Source organism: Microcebus murinus, chromosome 16 (assembly GCF_040939455.1).
Source record: "Microcebus murinus isolate Inina chromosome 16, M.murinus_Inina_mat1.0, whole genome shotgun sequence".
Classification (NCBI taxonomy): Eukaryota; Metazoa; Chordata; class Mammalia; order Primates; family Cheirogaleidae; genus Microcebus; species Microcebus murinus.
The window spans coordinates 15782649-15803708 of NC_134119.1; the positions used below are offsets into that span (position 1 = coordinate 15782649).

Genomic DNA, 21060 nt, shown 5'->3' on the forward strand with positions numbered 1-21060 from the left:
GAAGGCTGGCAGAGGAGAGCCCCCTGAGGTCATTCTCAGACAAGGGGGGAATGACAGTCTTTGGATGAATGTGCCACCTCTCATCCTTCATAGGGGCAATTCAGAAGCATTTGCTACATGGTTCATAGAGGGTCCCCAGTCACCCACTGCAGCGACCACCCCGACACTACCCCCTGTGGCTTTTCTCCCTTGTTCCCAGAATCACCCCTAAATAAACTGCATCAGGCTCTGCTTTCTGAGGATTTCAAACCGAGACACTTGCTCAGGGGTAAGTGCCCTTTTGGGTTGAGCGTATATCCCTTCTGATCATTTATTTGCACGTGTGTGTGTGTGTGTGTGAGAACCTATTGCTATTTTGTTTATGCAGTTTTTGAAACTTTTTTAAAAGAACCAGTGTCAATTATGGATATGCTCATGTGGTTTTATTAAGCTTTTCTGAAAAGTAGTCCCCTGCCCTCTGGTCATACGCTCCACTTCCTCTTCCCCAGTAGCAATTCTTTTCTTCCTTCTATTTTCTTCTAAACTAAAAATACATTCATGAATCGCTGCATCTTGACTTTTTTTTTTAAATTTTAGGTGCTATCTATGAACATCCCACTGTGGATGGGGGATGCTCCTCCACAAACACATAGGGGCACTTGCGACCCTGCACAGTCTTCCCACGTGCTGTGTTCACCTGCTTAGTTTATGACGTACTTGTCACTAATTCAACTTCAAATTCTTGATCAGTTGTATAAATCTCTTCTCAAACATTTGGACCGCCAGATAGTTCACGAATATAGCCTCCTTGCAGAAATCTCTCCTCTCATACCACAACTCCCTTTTCCTCCCTCATCTCCTTTCTCCGTCATCCTTGCCCTCTCCCAAATTGCTTCTCCTGCTTCCCGCACCTCTTGTCTGTCTGTCTTGATTCACTCCGTTGAGATGAAGTGCATCTCCGGTAGCTTCCTGAGAAAGGATGCGTAAGAGGTAAATTTCAAGAAACATGATTCAAAATGCCTTCGTTTACCCACTCACTGGCTGGATATAAAATGTTATTTGGAAACCATTTTCTTTCAGAATTTCAAAGAGTTTTCTCCTTGTCTTCTCACTCCAGTGCTGCTGCTATGCTGTCCAAAGCCATGTTGGTTCTCGATCCTCCGTATGTGACATATCCTTTCCCTATCCCCTGCCAGAAGCTTGCGGGGCCTCCTTTCTGTTCTCCATGCCCTGAATCTTGAGAATTCTGCTTTGGTAAGGAGACTCTCAGTTCTTCTGGATGCTCCAGGGGCTCTATCAGTCTGTGTCAGATCCTTCATTTCTGGGAAGTTTTCTGAATGATTTCCTTTCTTCAGATTTTTTTTTTCTGTTGTTTCTGGAATTCCATTTGTTCCGTTTCGAATTCCCTGGTCTGGTCCTGTCATTTTCCAGTCTCTTCTGTTTTCTATCTCTGTCTTCCCCCAAGCCCTGCCCCCATCAGTCGATCAGCTGGATCTTTTCTGCAGATCACTTGAGAAGAGCTGCACTATGTGGTCCACCTGATTCATTCTTGGCTTGTTTAGCATTTTACTTGTTACTTTTGCATCTTTTAGTGTTGTTATAAACCTGAAGGCCTCATTTCTCGCTTCCTAAAATAGTCGATTTTGTTTATTTCTACTGATGTCAGTACAGTTCTTTTTCATATATTTTCTTTGTCGCAATGGCCCAAAAAACATGTTTAAAATTCTCCTTGCACATTCCTGTATTTTAAGAACCACTGTCTCTCTCTGTCCCATCTCCTCTAAGTTCTCTGCTCGTTATTTATATCAACATTTGGAAATCATCCTTTCTCTTTTATGAAGCCTTTCCCAGTTCGCATTCAACTTGCTTGTAGATGCTTCAGTTCCCCTAACTCCATTTATTCAGATTTGTTTTCCAAATAAATTCTGCTTTTCTTAGGTAAAAGGCTCTTGCAATAGTCTTTCCCAGTGAACCTCATGTGTTGTCCTTTGTTGCTTTGTGAGCTGCATCTTTATTCTAGAATCCAGCTAGCTATTTTTTCCCCACAGCAATCCTTTTTTCTTCTATGTGTGTCACTTAGGTTTCATAATGTTAATAAATCACAGCATATGGTGCAAACATTTGAGACAACATTTAGGGGGAAAAATGTATAAGAATATCCGTTTGCTCCAATTCCACACAACTTTTTACCTTTATTGTTTGCCTGTTTAAAGTTCCCATCCATTTTTAGATATACTTATTTCTGTTCCCAGCAATTCCCTTCAGTGCGTTTACATTTACATATGTAATTTTCATTCCAGGCAAACGAAAAAAAAAATATTTTCAAGAAAAAGAAAATTAAGACTTTGCCTAATCTTCTTTCTAATTGAGATCACCTGCTTCATATTATTTCTAAGTAAAATTAAGAAACACACATTGGAATCAAGAAATCGATTGCTAATCAAGGTTGAAAAAGGTAGAACACGAAGCCATCGCCTTTTTCTCAGTGGATTTTTTAGCCAGCTAGAAACACAGTCCTGGTGGATTCTAGGGCTTGTATTTCAGAGCTCTCTGGATAAATGCTATGAGCAACAGGAAGGCTGCTTCTGCCCTCAATATTGGGGATATTTATGCTTCTTGATATATGTTCACTTTTCCTTTTCGTTACAGTGTTTATCTTCTAATTCACAGAAATGCATATTATTAAATATTTACATTTCTCTTATTTGAAAGAATCTGGGCATATTCAAGTAATAGGTCAGTCAATATACACTGACATTTCTTTCTTCGAAATGTTGCAGAAACTGTGGATGTCAACTGAGCCCCAATTGGCCCGTTATTTTTTTAGATTATATAAATGGCCTCATAGTCTTCTCCACGATCCCCTAACTGAAGAGATTTCCTTTGATCTGAAACACCTTTTTTCTAATCATATTTTGCAAATACTTTTAAAAAACCTTTTATTGTACTACTTTCACAGTATTTCAGCTGAACACAGTCACTGGTGCTAAAGGTTTTGACAACTGAAAGACCGATGCTTACACAGGTCTTGGGCTTACTTGGTATTTAACATGGCCAGACACGTGTGTCTGAGGAAGCACATGTTTAATCAGCTGCCTAATCAGCAACATTCTTCATTTCCCATCTGCATCAACTTCTCAGATTTTAAGAGATGGCCAGGACAGTTTTAAGAGTTTCTGGAGTTTGGCTTTGAAGCACAAATTAAGATTTGATAGACTTCCTTCTTTAGAGTAATTTACTAAACTTCCCTTGCTCAGAATAAAGGAGATAATGTAAACCTATGAAATTTTGCTAGAAGATAAGGTCCTACGGAAAGGAAGCCCATGCTTCTCATTGTTTATCAAGGTTTGTTAACATTGCCTAATAGCCATTCATTGCATCATTCGTTTAATGAATAGTGTCTTTTATCGGAAAAGTACTGTGCTGGATGTATATACATTCAATGTATATACATTTTTTTAATTTAGTTTCTTAATTTGGTATATGATGTCTGTTTTGGAAAATGAATTTTTTATTTGCATCTCCCGGTATGAAATATACACCTACCCTATTCTTTTTTAGAGTCAGAGATACAGCATTATAGAAGTTTTGAGCTGGCTTTTCTCCCTGCCTTCATTCTCCTTGATGTAGTCATTCCCAGTGAAGGGGATCATTGGTGCATGTAATCCAGATCCCCAGCTAATCCCCTTCGTGGGGTGGGGTCACAGGCCCACCACTGGGGGCCACAGTCCTCATCACACCTGGGGCCTGGCCATGGCTCCCCCCTGGGGGACATACAGCAGTGTCTGGACACTGCGGAATAACTCCCAAGGCAGGAGGGTAATCTGCAAGGCAAATAGTCCCACCAGGATCCTCAGGAGCCCTTCATCCAAAGAACAAAAAGCAGGCAGCAGGCCCTCCCTCCTAGAGTCTCAAAAACTTACCCTCTTGCCCTAAATTCAGAGACTCAGTGTCATTCAGATAGCCCAGTCCAAAGCCAGCTGAATTTTAACCAAAGGAAATTTTCCAACAATATAGGAACTACCTTAGGTCAGATATTAAAGGGAAGGCTTGCTCTGTTCAACCACAGCCGCAGCTGGTGGAGAGGAACACAGTAAAGCCATTTGGTGTTCCTAAGGCGTTAGCACTCCATTCAATTCTGGGCTTGCACTGAACGGGAGACTTTGGGATGCCATTAGTTAATTTGCAACCACTTCTTGGTCCTCGGGTTTTTAGGACCTGATTCTTTGAATTTGAGTTTAAGTACATTATAGCCAAGCGGTACAGACACAGCAAGATTCTCATTTGAAAGTTGTGTCAGTCATATTGGCTATTTGAAGCAGTCATTATATCTAAAGATGTCAGAAATCTCCAAAGGTTTATACAGTACAGGAAGGAACCTTGAGTTTAGAGACAAAATAATACAGTTTTTTGTTTTCCAAGTGACATTTTTCAGAATCTAAGCATCTAAAATGTACCTTAAAATAAGCTTTGAGGGGATAATTAATTTATCTGGTATGTGTTAGATTTCCAAGTTATTTTTGAAGGTGAGTCCCCGTTTTGAAGACATGTTAACTCTTCTTTGCTTTAAAGCAACTCTTGAAATAAAGGATCTCCCAATTTCTGATATAAAGTAAGTGATTTGGGAAAAAAAGCCATTCCAAATTCTTATTGTCTTTTACTTTCCTTTAAAGGGGAAATTGTTAAAAACTTCCACATTTTAAGCCCATGTGTTTCCAAACATCTGAAAGAGGATAAAATTAACATATTAACTCCCTATTAACATATTAACTCTCTATTAACTCCCTGAGGACAAAGCTATACAGATAAATTGTAGTTCAAGTACCCTTACAACTATTCTGTTTTTCACTTTCAGTTCAGTATTCTGTAAATTACATGAGATATTCAACTTCTAGCAGTAGATGATTTTGCCGAACTGTAGACAAATAAAAGCATTCTGAGCACATTTAAGGTAAGCGAGGCTAAGCTATGATGTGCGGTAGGTTAGGTATATTAAATGCGTTTTTGACTTACAATGTTTTCAGTTCATGAGGGGTTTATTGGGCTGTGACTCCATTATAAGTCCAGGAGCATCTGTGCTTATTAAGTACATACTGTGAATTGGACCCTGTCCTAAGCACTTTACAGACAGTAGTTCCGTTTAATCTTCTAATCTCAAAAAGAAAATACTATAAGCAATGAGAAGGAAACTGAGGTACAGAGGAGTTAAGGGGCTTACTTCAAACCCCAGTGCTGTGATGTCCTTGTGCCCAGCGTGTAGCTGCGTAGGACTGAGTGCCCAAGGAGCTCACTCTCGGTTCTAGAGTGCAAACCGGCCACAGTGCACCTCCTGGGCTCTCTTCTAGGCTCCTCCCTAGTGCTGAAGAAGCTGAGTCACAGTGCATCTATGTTGAGCCCGTTACCAGTCCCTTACCTAGAACCAAAGGTATCAGCAAGTCAGAGACCCTGGTGCTGGGCTCATCCCCCAGTGTCCTCCCATTTTTTTGCTTCAGGTGAAGTTGAATGGCACCTGTCAGATGATATGGAAGCCATTTTCCTCCTGCCTTGCAGCTGAGATGCACCCTTAACTTCCAGTTCACAGGAGTAGGATAAACTCAGTTCCTCTCTTCTCCTCAATAGTTTTGCCTTGCGCTCTGGAGAAATGTAGGTCTTGGTCTTTCTGATGTGGATTAGCTGTTTATGAGGTTTCACCAGAAGCCTGCTGGTCTGCCAGGTTGGGCCACTGTGATAGCTAAAGCTACTTAATACCCCAAGCAAGAACACCAACCTGTAAAAATTGCATATCCCATGGACTTTAAACGTACATTTCTGATAAAATTTTTAAAGCTTGCTGGATTTTATTAGAATATGTGAACCAGACTGAGTATATTAAATTTATGAATCCAGTTGATGCAGCACCATAATAATTCAATATAATATGCTTATGTCATTAAACTCATAAAGAAGATTCTCTGAATAGCTATAATGAATAGTTCTGATTCTGTAATCACAGACTAACATTTTCACCCTGATGAATTTTAACTGGGAGCTCTCAGACTTCTCTCTAACATCAAGAAATAAATGCCATATTTCAAATGATGACTACTTATTTCAAGTATTTACTTTGAAACCTAGGATAATAAAAGTTGCTGGAAGGAAGAAGTACCTGCTAAGACAGAATTATTCATTAGAAATGCTGTGAAAAGATTGGAAGAGGTTGGAAGAAGTAGAATAGGACTTTTTAATTTATATTTAGTCACAAATTTTGGCTATTCCTAAATATAAAAACCAAAAAAAAGTTCTTCATTCTGCTTTAACTAATTTCATTTATTCCCTCATCTCTTACGTTATTCCCAAACCCATGTATTCTATTTTGGTTATCTATCGTTGTGTAACAGACTATCCTAAAACTTAGCGCCTTAAAGACAACCACCATCTTATTCCTTATGATTCTGTGGTCCTAAAATTTGGGCAGGGCTCAGCTGAGTGGTTCATCTACTCCAGGTGGTGCCAGGTCAGGCAACTTACCAGACCACTTACATGTGTAGCTGTTTTGATCAAGCTCCACTAAAGACTGGGCTCAGCTGGGGCATTGGAATTCCCAAGGTGGCTTCTTTACTCACAGCATTACTGCCAGTGCATCCCATCGGTTAAAGCAAGTCACAGGCCCCACCTACATTTAAGGGGCGGGGCCATACAAAGGTGTGAATCCCAGGAAGCATGGTTCAGTGGGGCCACCAGAATAGCAAACTATCAGACATACCACTTTCCCAGTGATCTTCCTCTTTATCACCACCTTCACCTCTGTTTGACTTTGTACTTGATATTAGGAATTGTATTTAGTATTGAACAAAAATGGATTCTACTTTTAGACTAAGGTTATTTTTAAATGATTCTGGGAATTCTGAACATTAGGAATTTCAATTTTGACATGATCCTGCTCAGAGAGATTGACAAGTATCACAGAAAGACAACTGGATATTTAAGAATATGTAGAGTTATAGTCCAATCTCTCTCAGCTGTCGTTCTTCCTTTATTAAAGGATCAAAAGGTCTAGCTAAGATTACTCAGCAGCAACATTGCTGGTTTTATGAGGACAAGAGAAAGGACTGGGTGACCTTCCAAAGATTTTTTTCAGGCTCTTGAGTCTTAAGTCAGACAGAAATGTCAAGTGTCTACTCTCCAGCATTGCTGGAGAGAGTAAAAATTGGTACAGTGTTTGTGGAGAACAATTTAGCAATATCTATAAAAATTAAGAATGCATATACCTTTTGACTCACCAATTCCATTTTAGGAATTTACCCTACAGGTAAAGCAACACACTTGCCAATACATAAGATTATTTATTATGGTGTAATTTAGAATAATCTCCATTCTTCACTCTTTCATTCAACAAATATATACTAAGCACCCACAGTGTGCCAGACACTGTTAAATACCTGGTGTACATCCTTTGAATAAAATAGTGAAAAATCATCTGCTTTGTATAGTTTACATTCTTGCAAGACTGCAAAGGATTGAAACAGCCTACATGTCCATTCATAATGAATTAGTACAATCAATTTCAGAATGAGAAACTATTTACTTCCAAAGAATGGAAGTATAAATTGTATAAATTGTAATAGTATAAATTGTTAAGTGAACAGAGTAAGGTAGGGAAGAGAGTGTCTCTTGTGTGCCTGTTTTTGTGAATTGAAATGGGGGATGGGTCTCTATTTGCATTTGCTTGTGTTGGCATAAAAATGTTCTAGAAAGATATATTAAAAAAACCCTAATAACAATGAATTCAGACACTAGGGGAGATATGGGAAACATAGAGGTAGGTTGGAAAGACTTTTCATGATAGCAAATATGCACACACATGCTCACAGTGAAAAGTTCCCTTTCAGTTTGTATATATATGTGCGTTTGAGTATTAAACTTCCAACCAGTAAAGTGTTATTTAAAAATCAGATAAATTTTTAAAACAGAAATATTAGCACCTGCTATGTGCTCAGAACTCATGTGTTAGAAGGCATGGCTACTCCAGAGTCTTAGTATGGAGCTGTGCTGTCTGGTATGTAGCCGCCAGCCACATGTAGCTATTTAATTTTAGCCTAATATTTTCATTTAAAAAAACTTAAAAATTCTATTTCTCCATCTCACTAACCACGTTTTAAGCACGTCGCCACCACATGGCTACTGTAGTGGGCAGCGCAGACACAGACACTTCTGTCCTCTTGGAAAGCTCCGTAGAACAGTGCTGCTCTGGAGGAGAACTTCAGACTCAGCACACCTGGAGCCTGCGGGAATGTGTAGGACACAGGACACATGCTCAGCCTGTGAGCCTCAGACCCAGCTGAGGGTGCTCCCAGCCAGCGAGTGTGAACAGACTGTATTGACTTAAGTGAGTTCTCTACCCTGGTGTCTGCTTTGCTGTGGCCTCTCTGTCATGTGTTTTATATTCTTGGTCACAGTTTAGACTAGGGATTGGCTGTGGTCGTATGGCAAGGAAAATTCTAAGAATCACTCCCAGGGACCCTCACCCTTGTATAATCCTCCCCGCTTTGATTGTGTGAGGACCCTGTGAGTCTGATGAGATACCACTCCTGTGATCATGGTGGGTGGCATGGTGAGAAGGGAATTATCTCTGCACATTTAATGTAATCATATGAGCCCTATATAAGCAGAGTTTTCTCTGGCCAGAGCAGGAAAGGAAGCAGAAATTCACAAGCATCAACATAAAAAATACAGAGATGAAACTCTAGGTAAAAATTATTTGGGAGTAACATACAAGATATACGATTGCAATCCAGGACATACCTACATTGCCCTGATGAATTTTAACTGAGGAAGCTCTTAGATGCCACTACAACATCAAAAAATAAATGCCATATTTCAAGTGATAACTATTTCAATTATTTACTTTAAAACCTAGGATAGCAAACATAGCTTGTATAAAGAAGTACCTGCTAAGACAGAATTATTCATTGGAATAGGTGGCCTCTGGTATGTCCAGAGAACAAAGCAAAAGTCAGGGTTTACTGAAGAAAGAGGAGGTCATGCAAGATGTTTTGAAAGAAGGCTTACTGGCGCTGGTAGCATCTTACCAGTGCTGGAGTGTCAATAGTTGCTAGGTAGGGTTTGTAATCTGGGCATTACCGTTAAGGCCCTTGCAGTTTTGGATCAGGCTGTGAGACAGGCGTGTGTTTTTGTATCAGTGGCTAGCTATCCTTGTGCTACTAGCTGTCCTTGTGTGACTCATGTAGTAAGCTGCATTTGGGAATGTTTTTTGTGACAGTTCCTGTTATCAGGCAGTTGTGGATGAAAGCCCTTCCCTGGCTCCGAGTGAGTCTATTTTGAATCTTACGACTTTCAGAAAAGCATGAGAGGGTAGCACAGTCATAGCATTATTAAAAAAAAAAAAAAAAAGAAAAGCATGAGAGGAACCTGATCGCTGGCTCCAAACATGGAGGGGCCAAGTGCTGCCAAGCGTGGGTGATCTTTAGGAGCTGAGGGCAGCCCCTGGCTGACAGTCAGCAAGGGGACCTCAAGCAGGACCTAAGTCCTACAGTCGAGAAGAGCTGTATATGGCCAACAACCTGAAGGAGTTGGGAAGTGAGCCTCCCGGTAAGAGCCCAGCCTGTTCCACACCTTGATTTCTACCTGTGAGACCATGGGCAGAGAACCTCGCCGCACTGTGCCAGGACTTCTGACCACAGAACTGTGAGCTAATGAACCGTGGTGAAGTTTCTCATTTGTTATATAATCACTTACATAATGTCTTCAATTTTGCCTTTTGGCCCACAAAGCCCAAAGTATACTGTCTAGCCTTTTATAGAAAGGCTAGAAAGCCTGCCTAACCCTGATCTAGACTGACACATGCTAGGTAAAGGTGTGCAGTGTCAGCACCAGGGCTGCTGCAGTGAACCCACTGAGAGTCTCACGCTGGAGGTTCCAGTGGAATCTTAGGGTGGCTCAAGGCCTTCCAGCAAATGGTAGAGGAAGTAGAAGTTGGGGATTAGCAAGCATATGGAGACTCGTGGAAGTCTTCTCGCATCACTTGACCAATAGCTGTGCACGGCAGCTAAAAGAGACTTATGAAGGCCTGGCAGGACTCTGAGGGTCAGAGAGAAGAGAGACCACCACCAGGCACAGTGCCACCACCCCATGGCATAGGACCCCCCAGTGTGAGGACTGGCAGAGTGCCCATCTGGGAGCAGCCCCACTTCCAGGAGTGCATCTCCCATGCCAAATGGTCCATGCTGCTGCCCGATCCAGTCATGCTGGGCAATTGGTGCCCCAGAGCTCTGCTTCCTGCCCCTACGCTTTGTACATGCTTCCCACTCTGCCCAGAACAGGCTTCCTCCAGTATCTTCTTCCAGCAACTTCACCTGCTGAATTCTTACCCTTTTGGGTCTTGGTATAAAACTGAGTCTTATTCACTTTTGATGCCCCAGCTCCCAGCCCAGCACCCGCATGTGGAAAGCACTCAGTCAGTGTCTGTTGGGTACATGAATGAAGTCTGAAGAGAGGGGAGTCGACACAGAGCAAACCTTGAGCCAGTCCTTAAAAGATGAGTAGGATCTGGATGATGAGCAAAGCACCAATGGGAACATGGAATGATTCTGAGCAACAAGAGGAGGGTGTGAGCCAGTTCCTGCGCCTTGGGAGACCAGGCACCCTGTCTGTTTTATTCAATACTCAATACCCAGGGTCTGGCACGCTGCTTCATGGACAGCAGGTGTGCAGTGGCCGTGCTGGATGAATGAGTTGCCAGAATCTAACTGTGTCCTCATTTAATCAGAGTGTGGAGCATGTTGGAGGCACGTTAGAAAAGGAACCCAGCATATCTGATGCATGTAGCCAAATTTTAAGATTCCTAAAAAGCCAGTGAGAGGTGTTTCGACTAGAATTTATGGGAGGTTAAAACTGGGAAGTTTTGACTGGGGGAATCATAGTGAACCCCGCTAGGCTGATTCATGGTCCTTGGCCAGCAGTAACTGGGCCTCTCTCAGGTCTAGAAACATCCCAGAGTTTCTCCATTCAGGCCCTCAGAGCCCATCAGTCGATGATGAATTTTCCAAGTGCTGCAAGTAAACGAAACCTCTTAGTCTTACTAAACCGATACCTGTCTTTAAGCTGCCACCATGGCCAATGGCTTCTGAGAATGAGGAATACCATTGAACTCTCTTCCCTGTTAATGTGTCACAACGGAAAGGCAGATAAGGCCCCATGACATTTTCAAAGAACACTTCAATTTTAGTAATTTCAATAACTTTAAATTAAATTACAGATTTATGTTAAAATTTTGTGAAATGAAGAGGGCTCCACAACAATGAGATGGTTGGGACAGTCATTAGAATGACACAGTTGGGGTGATATATTGCACATGAAACAAGCAGGAGGCTGCAGTTCTATTCATGTGCCCTATTAAAACAGAAACTTTTTAATAACATAAAATGGTCACAATTTTATCTCCCTGCTAATTAAAATAGAGGGAAGGGAGCCAACAGATAAGGAGGCTGAGGTCTTTCAAATGCTTCTGAGGGCCTCATTCTCATTCCTGCATCTTCTCCACACACATACACACATAGCAGTTGATTGAAATTCAAGGAAAATTCTGGAAGCCTCCATGAGCATAGTATGAACCGACCCCCAAAGAAGGGCCATGTTCCATTTCAGGCTTAAGAGCTGGAACCTTGAGAATTACGTCAGGCCATTCTGGCTTTTCCTGAATCTGAAGAAGCGGTCACTTTGTCAGCCCATTATGGCCTGTTGACCTTGGCCAAGTCACTGTCTTTGGGGATCTCACTTTCTTCATCTGTAAACCAAGTAAACCCATACCTGTCATCCTCCTCCTCCTCCTCCTCCTAAGGGTGTTTTAGAGGTTCACATGAGCTCATGAACTGGACATTGCTTTGTACAAAGTGCCGGCATGCCTAAGTTAAAATTCAAAGCCCTCCACGTGCTGCCTCAAGTTCTGTTGTCCCACTCAGATTCCTACACACACTGGCCTTCCTGCCTTATTCACATTGTTTCCTGAGCTTGGGCACCACTCCTCCTTTCCTCCGTCCCTGGTCTAAAACCTTCCCTTCTTTTAAGATCCCAGACCTGAAGGGGGAATTGGCTGTAAGATGGGATGGGGCCACACCATGTAGTGCCTTGCTGACTTCATACATTTTTGCCAGGATGGACTGTGGAGCCCATGGTCAGTACCTATGGCCAGACTAGCATTTCATCCAGAAGAGCTAGAATTGAAAAGAAAAACCCAGATTCCTCCCATGCTGTTCCAGTAACTTCAAAGCATTTTCCTCCAGCCAGAGCTCAGACTGAAATTGCATTTAAGTCACATGTGAATCATGGTAATATAATGACCGTCATCATCAAGCATGTCTAAAATGGAATAGCATGTAGCCACACATTATTTTTTCTTTTTCTTTTTTCTTTTTTTCTGTCTAATGCTGCTTACTGATTGAGGTACCAGACTACAGCTCTAAAACGGTGGACTAAATTCTTGCTAAATTACTCTGTATTGCTGTAGGCAATATGTTTTGTCTTTCAGAATTCATCAACAAGCCAGTAGACCATATTAGCCTATGTTTTGGTTCAAAAAATTAATAACACTTATTTGTTACGTTTTGAAGTAGTATTGGAATTTTAAAGATTGGCCTATGTGTAGATCAGGGTTTGGGGCAGGAACCTTCCAGCTTAATGCTTGGCTGGGGACAGACCAGTAGGACACAGTGACCCACCTGAAATGTTATTCTGGAAAGCCTGCTAGGGTTGACCTCTTCCTAACAGGAGAGCGCTGTGGGCAGATGCCTTCATCTGACCACAGACTAGCTCTGGAGGAACTTGGTTGTGGTCCATAAGGAAGGTTTCTTCTGATTCCTGACTGATGTCTGTCCCCAGCCAGCACTGGGGAATGTTGTTCGTTAACTTGATCGTAAATGTAGAAAATGACTGTGGCCATCGTAAGCAGATGGAGTTATCAACTCCAGCATTGGAGATGGACAGGGACCAAAAGCCCCTTTTCCAGGTGAAGTTCCTGAATTTCTCACACTCTTGAAAATGTTCCATAATAGCAGCTGCATAATCTGGAAGGTGATTTCTCCAAAGGACCCCTGGGTCCCCCCAATTCCTAGTGGTAGCTCGATTATCTCTTTGGTTGTGAGGAGTCCAGAATATCAATGGGAAAAATTCGCCAGCCCTCTGCCTTAAGTCAGCCGGATAACCAGTGCCCAGAGGCAGGAGGGCTATTTCTCCAGAAGGGCATCTGGGTGCAATTGGGCACGGAAGTGGATGCAGGGCAGTGCCCCCTGGGGCCGTCATGTGACATCAGAGCATTCGTAGAGCTGAGAGTGTGAGCCTCCCAGGGGAGGAAGTCTTTCTTCACATTCACATAGGACATTAATGCTGGAGAACCCAGTGCCCACTGGTCACCATGAGAGCATCATCAGGCCCGGGACTCGCAGCGTGTCTGGCCCAGGCAGCTGAGATGCCTGGTGTGGACGGCCTTGCCCAGGGAGAGACAATGGTGTCAGCTGGGGGGCCGACTGAGAGGCAGGGGTGACAGGCTCTGTGGATGACAGCCGGCAGCCCACGTGTAGGGTGTCTCTGATGATTGGCACGTTCCTCATCCCTCTGCTCGTTTCTCTTAACTTCTACTTTAAAAGCTCATAGCCCCCTATGGGATTTTGTCTTTGTTTTAGGGGGATTTTAAAAATCTCACTTCCTTTGGAACAGGCGCATGGGGGTCCTTCTCTCCCAGTTCCCTCCCCACCCTTGCTCACTGCCCCTGCATGGGGTGACTTTTCCGAGCTACAAAGCATGCCCGAACCCGTAGAAGAAAGGCACCGTATATCATCGAGGTACTCGGTGGCAGCACTGAAATATACCTTAAAGATTAGCCATCTAAATTTGATTCTCTGAAAGTATTGATAAGAAAACACATTATTTATGCTTCAGGGTTGGTCCAAGTCACAGAAAGTAAATAACCCAGATAAATGTCTGATACATTTCTTATTATTCTTAAATCCTATTTGCCAACTCGGTAAACAAATAAATCCTGAGCATTTGTCTCCGGCATTGTGGGGCTCCTGCCTCTTTTGTTCTCCCCACCATCCTGCCCCTTCCTCTCTGGGCAGCCCCCAGACAGTCCCCTCTGTCTCTCCGTGGCCCCCTCTCTCCAGGCCTCTTTCCCTTCCTGTGATCACTCACTCTCAAGGAGACCCTCTCCTAGCCCCCTCTTCCTCTGCCATTGGGTCTCATTTCCTGGTTTGCCATCTTGTTGAAAGAGGATCTGGTTTAATCTGCTTTTCCTCCTCCCAGGTTCCAAGGCAGGGGCCGTAGCATTGCACAACCCTAGAGGGCGCAATTGCAGTTCTCGGTGGCCTTGATGCAGGGCGTTTGACAAAGCAGAGACTCAGGTGTGACACAGTCCACAGGGTGAGCAAGAGCTGAAGGCCTTCTGTGGTCCCTGACATGCTACCGAGATTTAAATATGCCTGCTTTTATTTCTTTTCAAGATGGGGAAAATGTCATGTGAGAGGCAGAAACAGAAATTGGATATTGGATTTCACGAATCCTTTTCCTGCTTTGCCCTTCTGACCCTGATAAGTCACTTAAACGCCTAATGTCCTTCCGTTTCTGCAGTACTCTGTTATGAAGTGCACTGCCCCGGGGATGCAGCTCAGCTTCTCGACTTAATTTTCACACCCCACGAGGGCTGGGATGTCTCTGGATCATCAAAAAGGGACAGCCGTGACAGGAGGACTTTAAGTTTCTCCCTTCAGCTACTGATGCTGTGGAAAATACTATGAGCACAGTCAACAAAAATTACTGAAATGAATATGTGCGTTGTTAAGAATTTTGTATATAAGGATAATTAATATATGTAAAAACATAGAAATATACGTGTAGATAATAGCAGAATTCTGGTACATCGACTGATCTTGGGTTGAGCCCAAAACTCTCAGGGGAGACTTCTCTACTGGAAGGATAGTGATAAACTTGACTCACCAGACAACAGTAATAGAAGTAGATTTCCTTATTGAGGAAAAGCTCAGAAAAAAGGACCAAAGCAGTGACCATTGGTTGTTTACACGCAGAACACACGGTGGTACTGAACCAGCCACAACTACTATTCTTAGCTATTCAGAATCATAAGCAATGTACTAGACATTTATCCGGGGTTATTTACTATCCAGCGCACAGTGTGGATGCATCTCACGAGCATGGTGTTGAGCAGTGGGAGCCAGACACAAAAGAGAGTGTATCCTGAGTGATCCCGTTAACATGAAGTTCAGAAACTGGCAAGACTGTGGTGCCACAAGTCGGAATAGCAGGTGCCCTTGATGGAAGGATGGTACCTGGAGGAAGGGGCACTGGGGGGGCTGCCCGGGGGCTGGCAGTGTTGTGTCACTGACATCTGGATGCCAGCGGCATAGGTGTGCCCCCTTTGTGAAGATGCAGTAGGTTGTACACTTCTGATCGTGGTGTTTCCTGTGCATAGTCCTCAGTTTTAAAAAATTAACTTATCAAAATCAATCATCAAGGGTTCTTCTCGGCAACTTTCCTGAGTGTGGCAGTGTCCCCGATAATGGGGGGGGGGGCTGCAAAGAAGAATAAGATGCTGTCTGTAACCTCAAGAACCTTCTGGAATTGTATTTCTGTCTTTTCTGTCCCCAGCCCTAGCCCCTGTCCCTTGGTTTTGTCATCCGCCACGGTTTGCTCAGCCCACTCTAAGCATGTGGCCCTAGACACAGGTCATGCCTCTTCATACAGACTTTAGAGCACTTTGAGGTCGCCTGAGAGCAAAGAACACTTCCTAATAAAATAATTTCTTTGCACCAGGGAAGCCAAAGCTGCCTCATTCTCCTTAAGCAGAGATTTATTTTGCAAAGAGAAAAACTCTTCTGTAATGTTTAGAATTAGTCAAATCGGGTCTTTCTATTGGGAGTTTTCATCAAACCATACTAATGAGTTTATTTAAAGAAAAAGGCATTACTTGCAGTTGATTTATTATTCTCTTTTTACAGTGGTGCTCTGGCAGGGAAGGCATCTTGAATACTTCCTCTCTTTTTCTTTTTATTTATATTTTTAACTTTTACTTCTCTTTTCATTATACCCTTTAGGCGTTATTGGCCCTTTAAAGGGACCCTACTTTGTGAACTAATTATGACAAATGTTGATGCAGCATCTGTTCCCAGATTTAAATTGCCTCCTGTACTGTCAGGGTTCATCTCGAAGGCAAGTTCGTGGTGAACATTAGTCTGCTGGCTAACGACAGCCTGTGGGAGACCCGAAGCGGGAGCCACGCGGGAGCCACCGAGATGCTCGGTGCAGGTCCCGCTGCACAGATGCCTGTGCAGGTCCCGCTCCAGCCGAGCGTTGCACCATGGGAGAGCTGCAGCTCCGTGCACACGTGGGCAGGCTCCTCGTCTTTCTTGTTCTAAATCATTTCACTCTTGATCGTCTAAAAGCCATCAGTCGTGCACATTACATTTCATGGTGAGCGCTGGCTGGTCGAGCGTAGTCCACGACATTTACTGGTAACCATGTTTGGCGGAATTCAAGTCCCTCCAAATCTGATATTCTCAGAGACCCCTTCCTCCAGAGAAGCTGCGTTCGAGTTGACTTTTGCCTCTCTTAAGTTTTGAGATTAAGATCTTCATTTTTCAGCAGTTGGGTTTTGGTACTTTCTTACCTTTACCTGATTAAAATTTCAGCATCCTTTCTTGAGAGGTTACCGTGAGATCCGTAAGGTAGGAATATTGAATGTGAAAACCGTCTGAGTTAAAAAAAAACACTTGCTTTCAAGTTCTTCCCTCTTGACTACCAGCCTTGCCGTCCTTTTCCAGGAGCAGCTTGCCCACCAGGAAATGGGATTACAAGAAGCAGCTGTAATTCTAGGCAGAGTGTGATGATAACATAAAATTAAGTCACTTGGGACACTTTGGAGGCATGTTGGTTATCTTGATTTGGTGGTGGTTTCACACGTGCCAGTACTCATCAAATTACACATTCCAAGAATGTGCAGTTTAGTGTGCACATAAAGTATACAAAATTGGATGTTAGAAGATTCTTAGAAACTAAGTTATTATACAAAGGTTATTAGTAATCTTTATTTTTTCAAAGAAAGTAGCTAACAAATTTTCCTTGAGCAGAGTGTCTTCTCTCAGAAGTAAATTTCAGGATGGCAATTCAGAGAGGCAGCTAAATGCTACTTCTTCTAGGGCAACGTTTCTCGATTGTGACGTTGTTGACATTTGGGGCCAGATAATTCTTTGTCGTAGGGGCTGCCCTGTGCATTATGGGATGTTAGCAACATCCCTGGCCTCCTGCTAGATGCACCACCCAACCCCTCCCTGTCACAGTCAAAAATGTCTCCAGACATTGCTGAACATCCCACGCAGGGCAGAATCGCTCCTTGTTGGGAACCACTGTTCTAGGCTTAGATCATGTTTCTTAGACTCATTTTTATCATGACTCCAAGTCCAGAATTATTATATTTAATTTTGAAGATTGTGCCAGGATTGTTTATATCTTTTAAACGCACCGAGTTGGTAATAAAGGTTTAAGTCTAACCCCTTCCGTCTGCCCCATTTTGCGTTATAGATTTGCCTGACCTAGAATATATGCACTATTCTTTCGCGTCCTCTTTCTTTTGACACATCCCTCCAGCACCCACGTCTGATTTTATCCCCGGCGTCTCAGAGCCTCGTCTCACACATGTTTTGCCTCCTCCGCGCCAGAAAAGGCGGGTGACGTTGCGACAGACACGTGTCGGGGTTGGGGGAACAAGGGGTCCAGAGCAGTTAATCTTGGTAAGGATTCCTTTTCGTTGGTGACGGTAGGGTTTGCAGAGAGATCTGTAAATACCAGTGCCTAGAACTGGCCTTGTCCCTAACGTTTCTTTCCCTTTATTTTATAAGAAGGATTCATAGCAGATACTGGCTATGCAATTTCAAAATGACAATAAGCAGCACGTTTAACATTGTACAGATGGCCAGCCTTTTTTTTTTTTCTTTTAATCATCTTTCTATTTAATGAGTAACTTGAGGGGGAAATGACTTTTTAAAAATAGAGTATTAACAAGTGACGCTGTTGCTGAGAAGCAGATCCGCTGTGCCAGGCACCCAGGGCATTGTCTACAGGTGGACCTCAGGCAATGTTGCCCTGAGCCAAAGAAATTTCTCTTGTGTGTAGGTGTGCTGTGGCTCTGTGTTCTTGGATGGTCTGTCGGCAGCTAAGGGGGTCGGGGACATTCTGCGCGTGCCAGTTCCAATGACAAAGTTAGCGCTTCCCGGGTGGATGGGAAGTCGTTCCTGGACATTTCATCTCCTCGCCTCCATCCCGCAGTGTCTTGACCGTGTTCTTAACTCTCGTCTCTTCTTCAGAAATACCTCAGGGACTTTTTCAGCGTGATGCTCCAGTCCGCGACGTCTCCCCTGCACATCGACAAGGTGGGGCTGACTCTGTCCAAACACACCATTTGTGAGTTCTCACCGTTCTTCAAGAAGGGAGTCTTTGACTACAGCAGCCACGGGACGGGGTAGAGCCGGGGGTGACGGAGGGACCCACACAGCAGTGCCTTCTCCTCGAAGCGGGCTCAGGCCCAGGACAGCGTCCCATGTAAGGATCCGGGCTGCCTCACGTCTTCATACCCAGTGCCTGAGTCCGGGGATGGGACGCTTCGCCTGCCGACCATGGTGACCCTGGCAGGGAGCTGTTACTGCTCCATTGAGGTTGAATGTGGCCTTTTCCCATAGCGCTTCCTCCTCACTGCGCGGCGCAGTGGCAAGATGGCTGTGGCTTGATTATCTGGGGCTCCCTGAGCCAAGCCAACCTGGGACCTCCCAAAGTGGGTGGCTCACCAGACCACCCTTAAATGACTTTCATCTGGTTTCCTCTTTCACCAAAATACACCCGTATTTTTTATACTCCTTCCATGTGGCTGGCTATACCCCAAGAAACGCTTTTTAAATTATTTCATTGTATTTTTTCTTCTTTCCTTCCTTTGAATCAGAACTTTTATATAATGCCTACACACTGATGTTTACACAGAATTTCATATTCTGCACAAAGGATTTTTAGTCCAATCATGACTAGAGTCTTCCCCATTTGACAAATTGGATGTAGACGGCATCACTTAAAATTTCTGTAAATCCCTACAAATAGGATATTTGTTTAACCTTGAATATCCAAGGCCATTTTCCCAAACATAAATGCTACTGTGCATTCTCGAGCTTTTTCTGCTAAGCACAAAATGAGCGCAAAGCTAAATGCATATTTTTAAATATTTTTCTGTTCACATTTTTGTTAAAGAATCTACTGGATCTTTAGCAGAAAAAGTAGAATTTACTGCAATTTATTAATGATCTCTTAAATTACTCAGGACGTAATGTAGCATTTGCACATCTATATAAAGTAAAACTGCTTTGTTTTACTAAAGAGAAAAATGTGAGTAGAAAAAATATATATGTGGTATATATTGAAATGTATATAATTCTGCATATAGATTTATATATGTACACACTCCTGTATAATAGTTGTATCAAAATTTATAATCACACCAAATTTATTAAAAGTATTTGCTTTTTCAAAATTTAAATTGAGCTGCTATCAATATTAAATGAAATTATGAAATCTACTCTGTAGCTCAGTTTAAGTTTGTGACATAATCATTTCTACTGGTTTGTTTAAAAATTGATCTCGTGCTTGGAAAGATACATAATGTATAACTTAACATTTGTATGACAGAAGATGCAGTTATAGTAATGTTTGAAGTCATAAATGAATGGTTAACGGAACATGTTTACATTAAGTCGTCTAGAATGTGCCTGCACAACAGAGCTCTCCAACCTGAAAAATATGTTTAAAGATGCAATTATCCCTTTAAGGAGGAAAACTATTATTGCACTAATTAAATATCATAGTTTAGCGGGAAAAAAAATGAGGACTTTTTTTTAATTGCTACAGAAAGAACTGTTTTTGTCTGCAGTTGTGATTACAGGCATAGGTTTAGGAGCAATTACTACCAGAGAATTTCAAGCTAGAGATTAAAGGATAAAAGCTGGGGAGATAATAATTAACCATAGGTCATTTATTTAAAAGGAGTCTCTAAGCACTAAAGAGCATCCCTCATTTGCTGAGTAAACTAAATGGTTTTCTTCGACTGACCAGATAATCTATCTCTTGCCCTTTTGGACCTGTATTGGAGACTGGCCTTATGGCAAGTGTTTTGTTAAAATCACACAGGATGCTTAGCAAGAATAAATAGACATGTGTTTGTAAGAAGTGCAAGAATCAGAAGATCCTTTGATTCTAATCCTCACTTTAAGTAATTACAGTTTGGTTTGGAGTTTGCGTACTAGCAAGCTCTGGTTAAAGGCAGCAATAACATGAGTCATTTCTCCTCTCTGGGCCTCAGTCTCCCCATCTGACAACAAAGCTGTTGGCTGGATACTCCTCCCTGGGTTCCCTTCTGGCCCCTGGTTACAGCAGAAGAATAAATGATTCCACTTGGACCAGCTACAGTCCTTGGTGTGTGGGCGTGAAATACACACTTCCCATCTTATTTAAAGGCAGCTGAGTCTGAATAAAACATGAGGGAAAGTTGAAAAGCAAATGAAAAGTCACATCTAAACAAATAATGGAGTTCCTTTCTGGAATGAACATAAGACAGATGACAGAGTTAGGATGACAAAATTGAAACTTCATCGATTTGGACTAATTTAAAGGAGTAAAAGAAAATTAGCAAATGCGTATTTTATTACTTTCAAGTACTTCAAATAACAAAGTAATGCCAAGCTGAACACTTGAGGCAATTCAGATTGAAGTGCCATAAACTGATAAATACTTTTGTAATCAGTTGGACAAATCAAAGAAACTTAAACAGAATTTTTATGAGTAGTTTTCGCATTCCGTGCTCGGTCTTATACCATAAATATGTGCACCAAACTTGTTTAGTATCACTAATACAGTAACTGTCAGCCCGATTCCCACCCTGGCCTTGCTGTTTCTGAATTTGAAGATTCAAACTTAGGCCTGTGATTAAAGTAGGCATGTGAATAAGGAATAACCAAGTCATGCTGGCTCCCCAGTGACTGACATCTA

The 21060-nt window shown here is 42.5% G+C and overlaps 1 protein-coding gene across 3 annotated transcripts in view; it reads left to right on the forward strand.

Moving 5' to 3' along the window:
• The window catches only part of KIF16B (kinesin family member 16B), a 280434-nt gene extending 261503 nt beyond the window's left edge, over positions 1 to 18931 (forward strand). For all 3 annotated transcript variants that reach the window (XM_076010916.1, XM_020282007.2, XM_020282009.2), the window contains one exon: positions 18342 to 18931. In XM_076010916.1, coding sequence (XP_075867031.1) covers positions 18342 to 18500 — 159 coding nt within the window. In that variant the 3' untranslated portion in view covers positions 18501 to 18931. The remainder of the gene's footprint in view (positions 1 to 18341) is intronic.
• The last annotated feature ends 2129 nt before the right edge of the window (positions 18932 to 21060 follow it).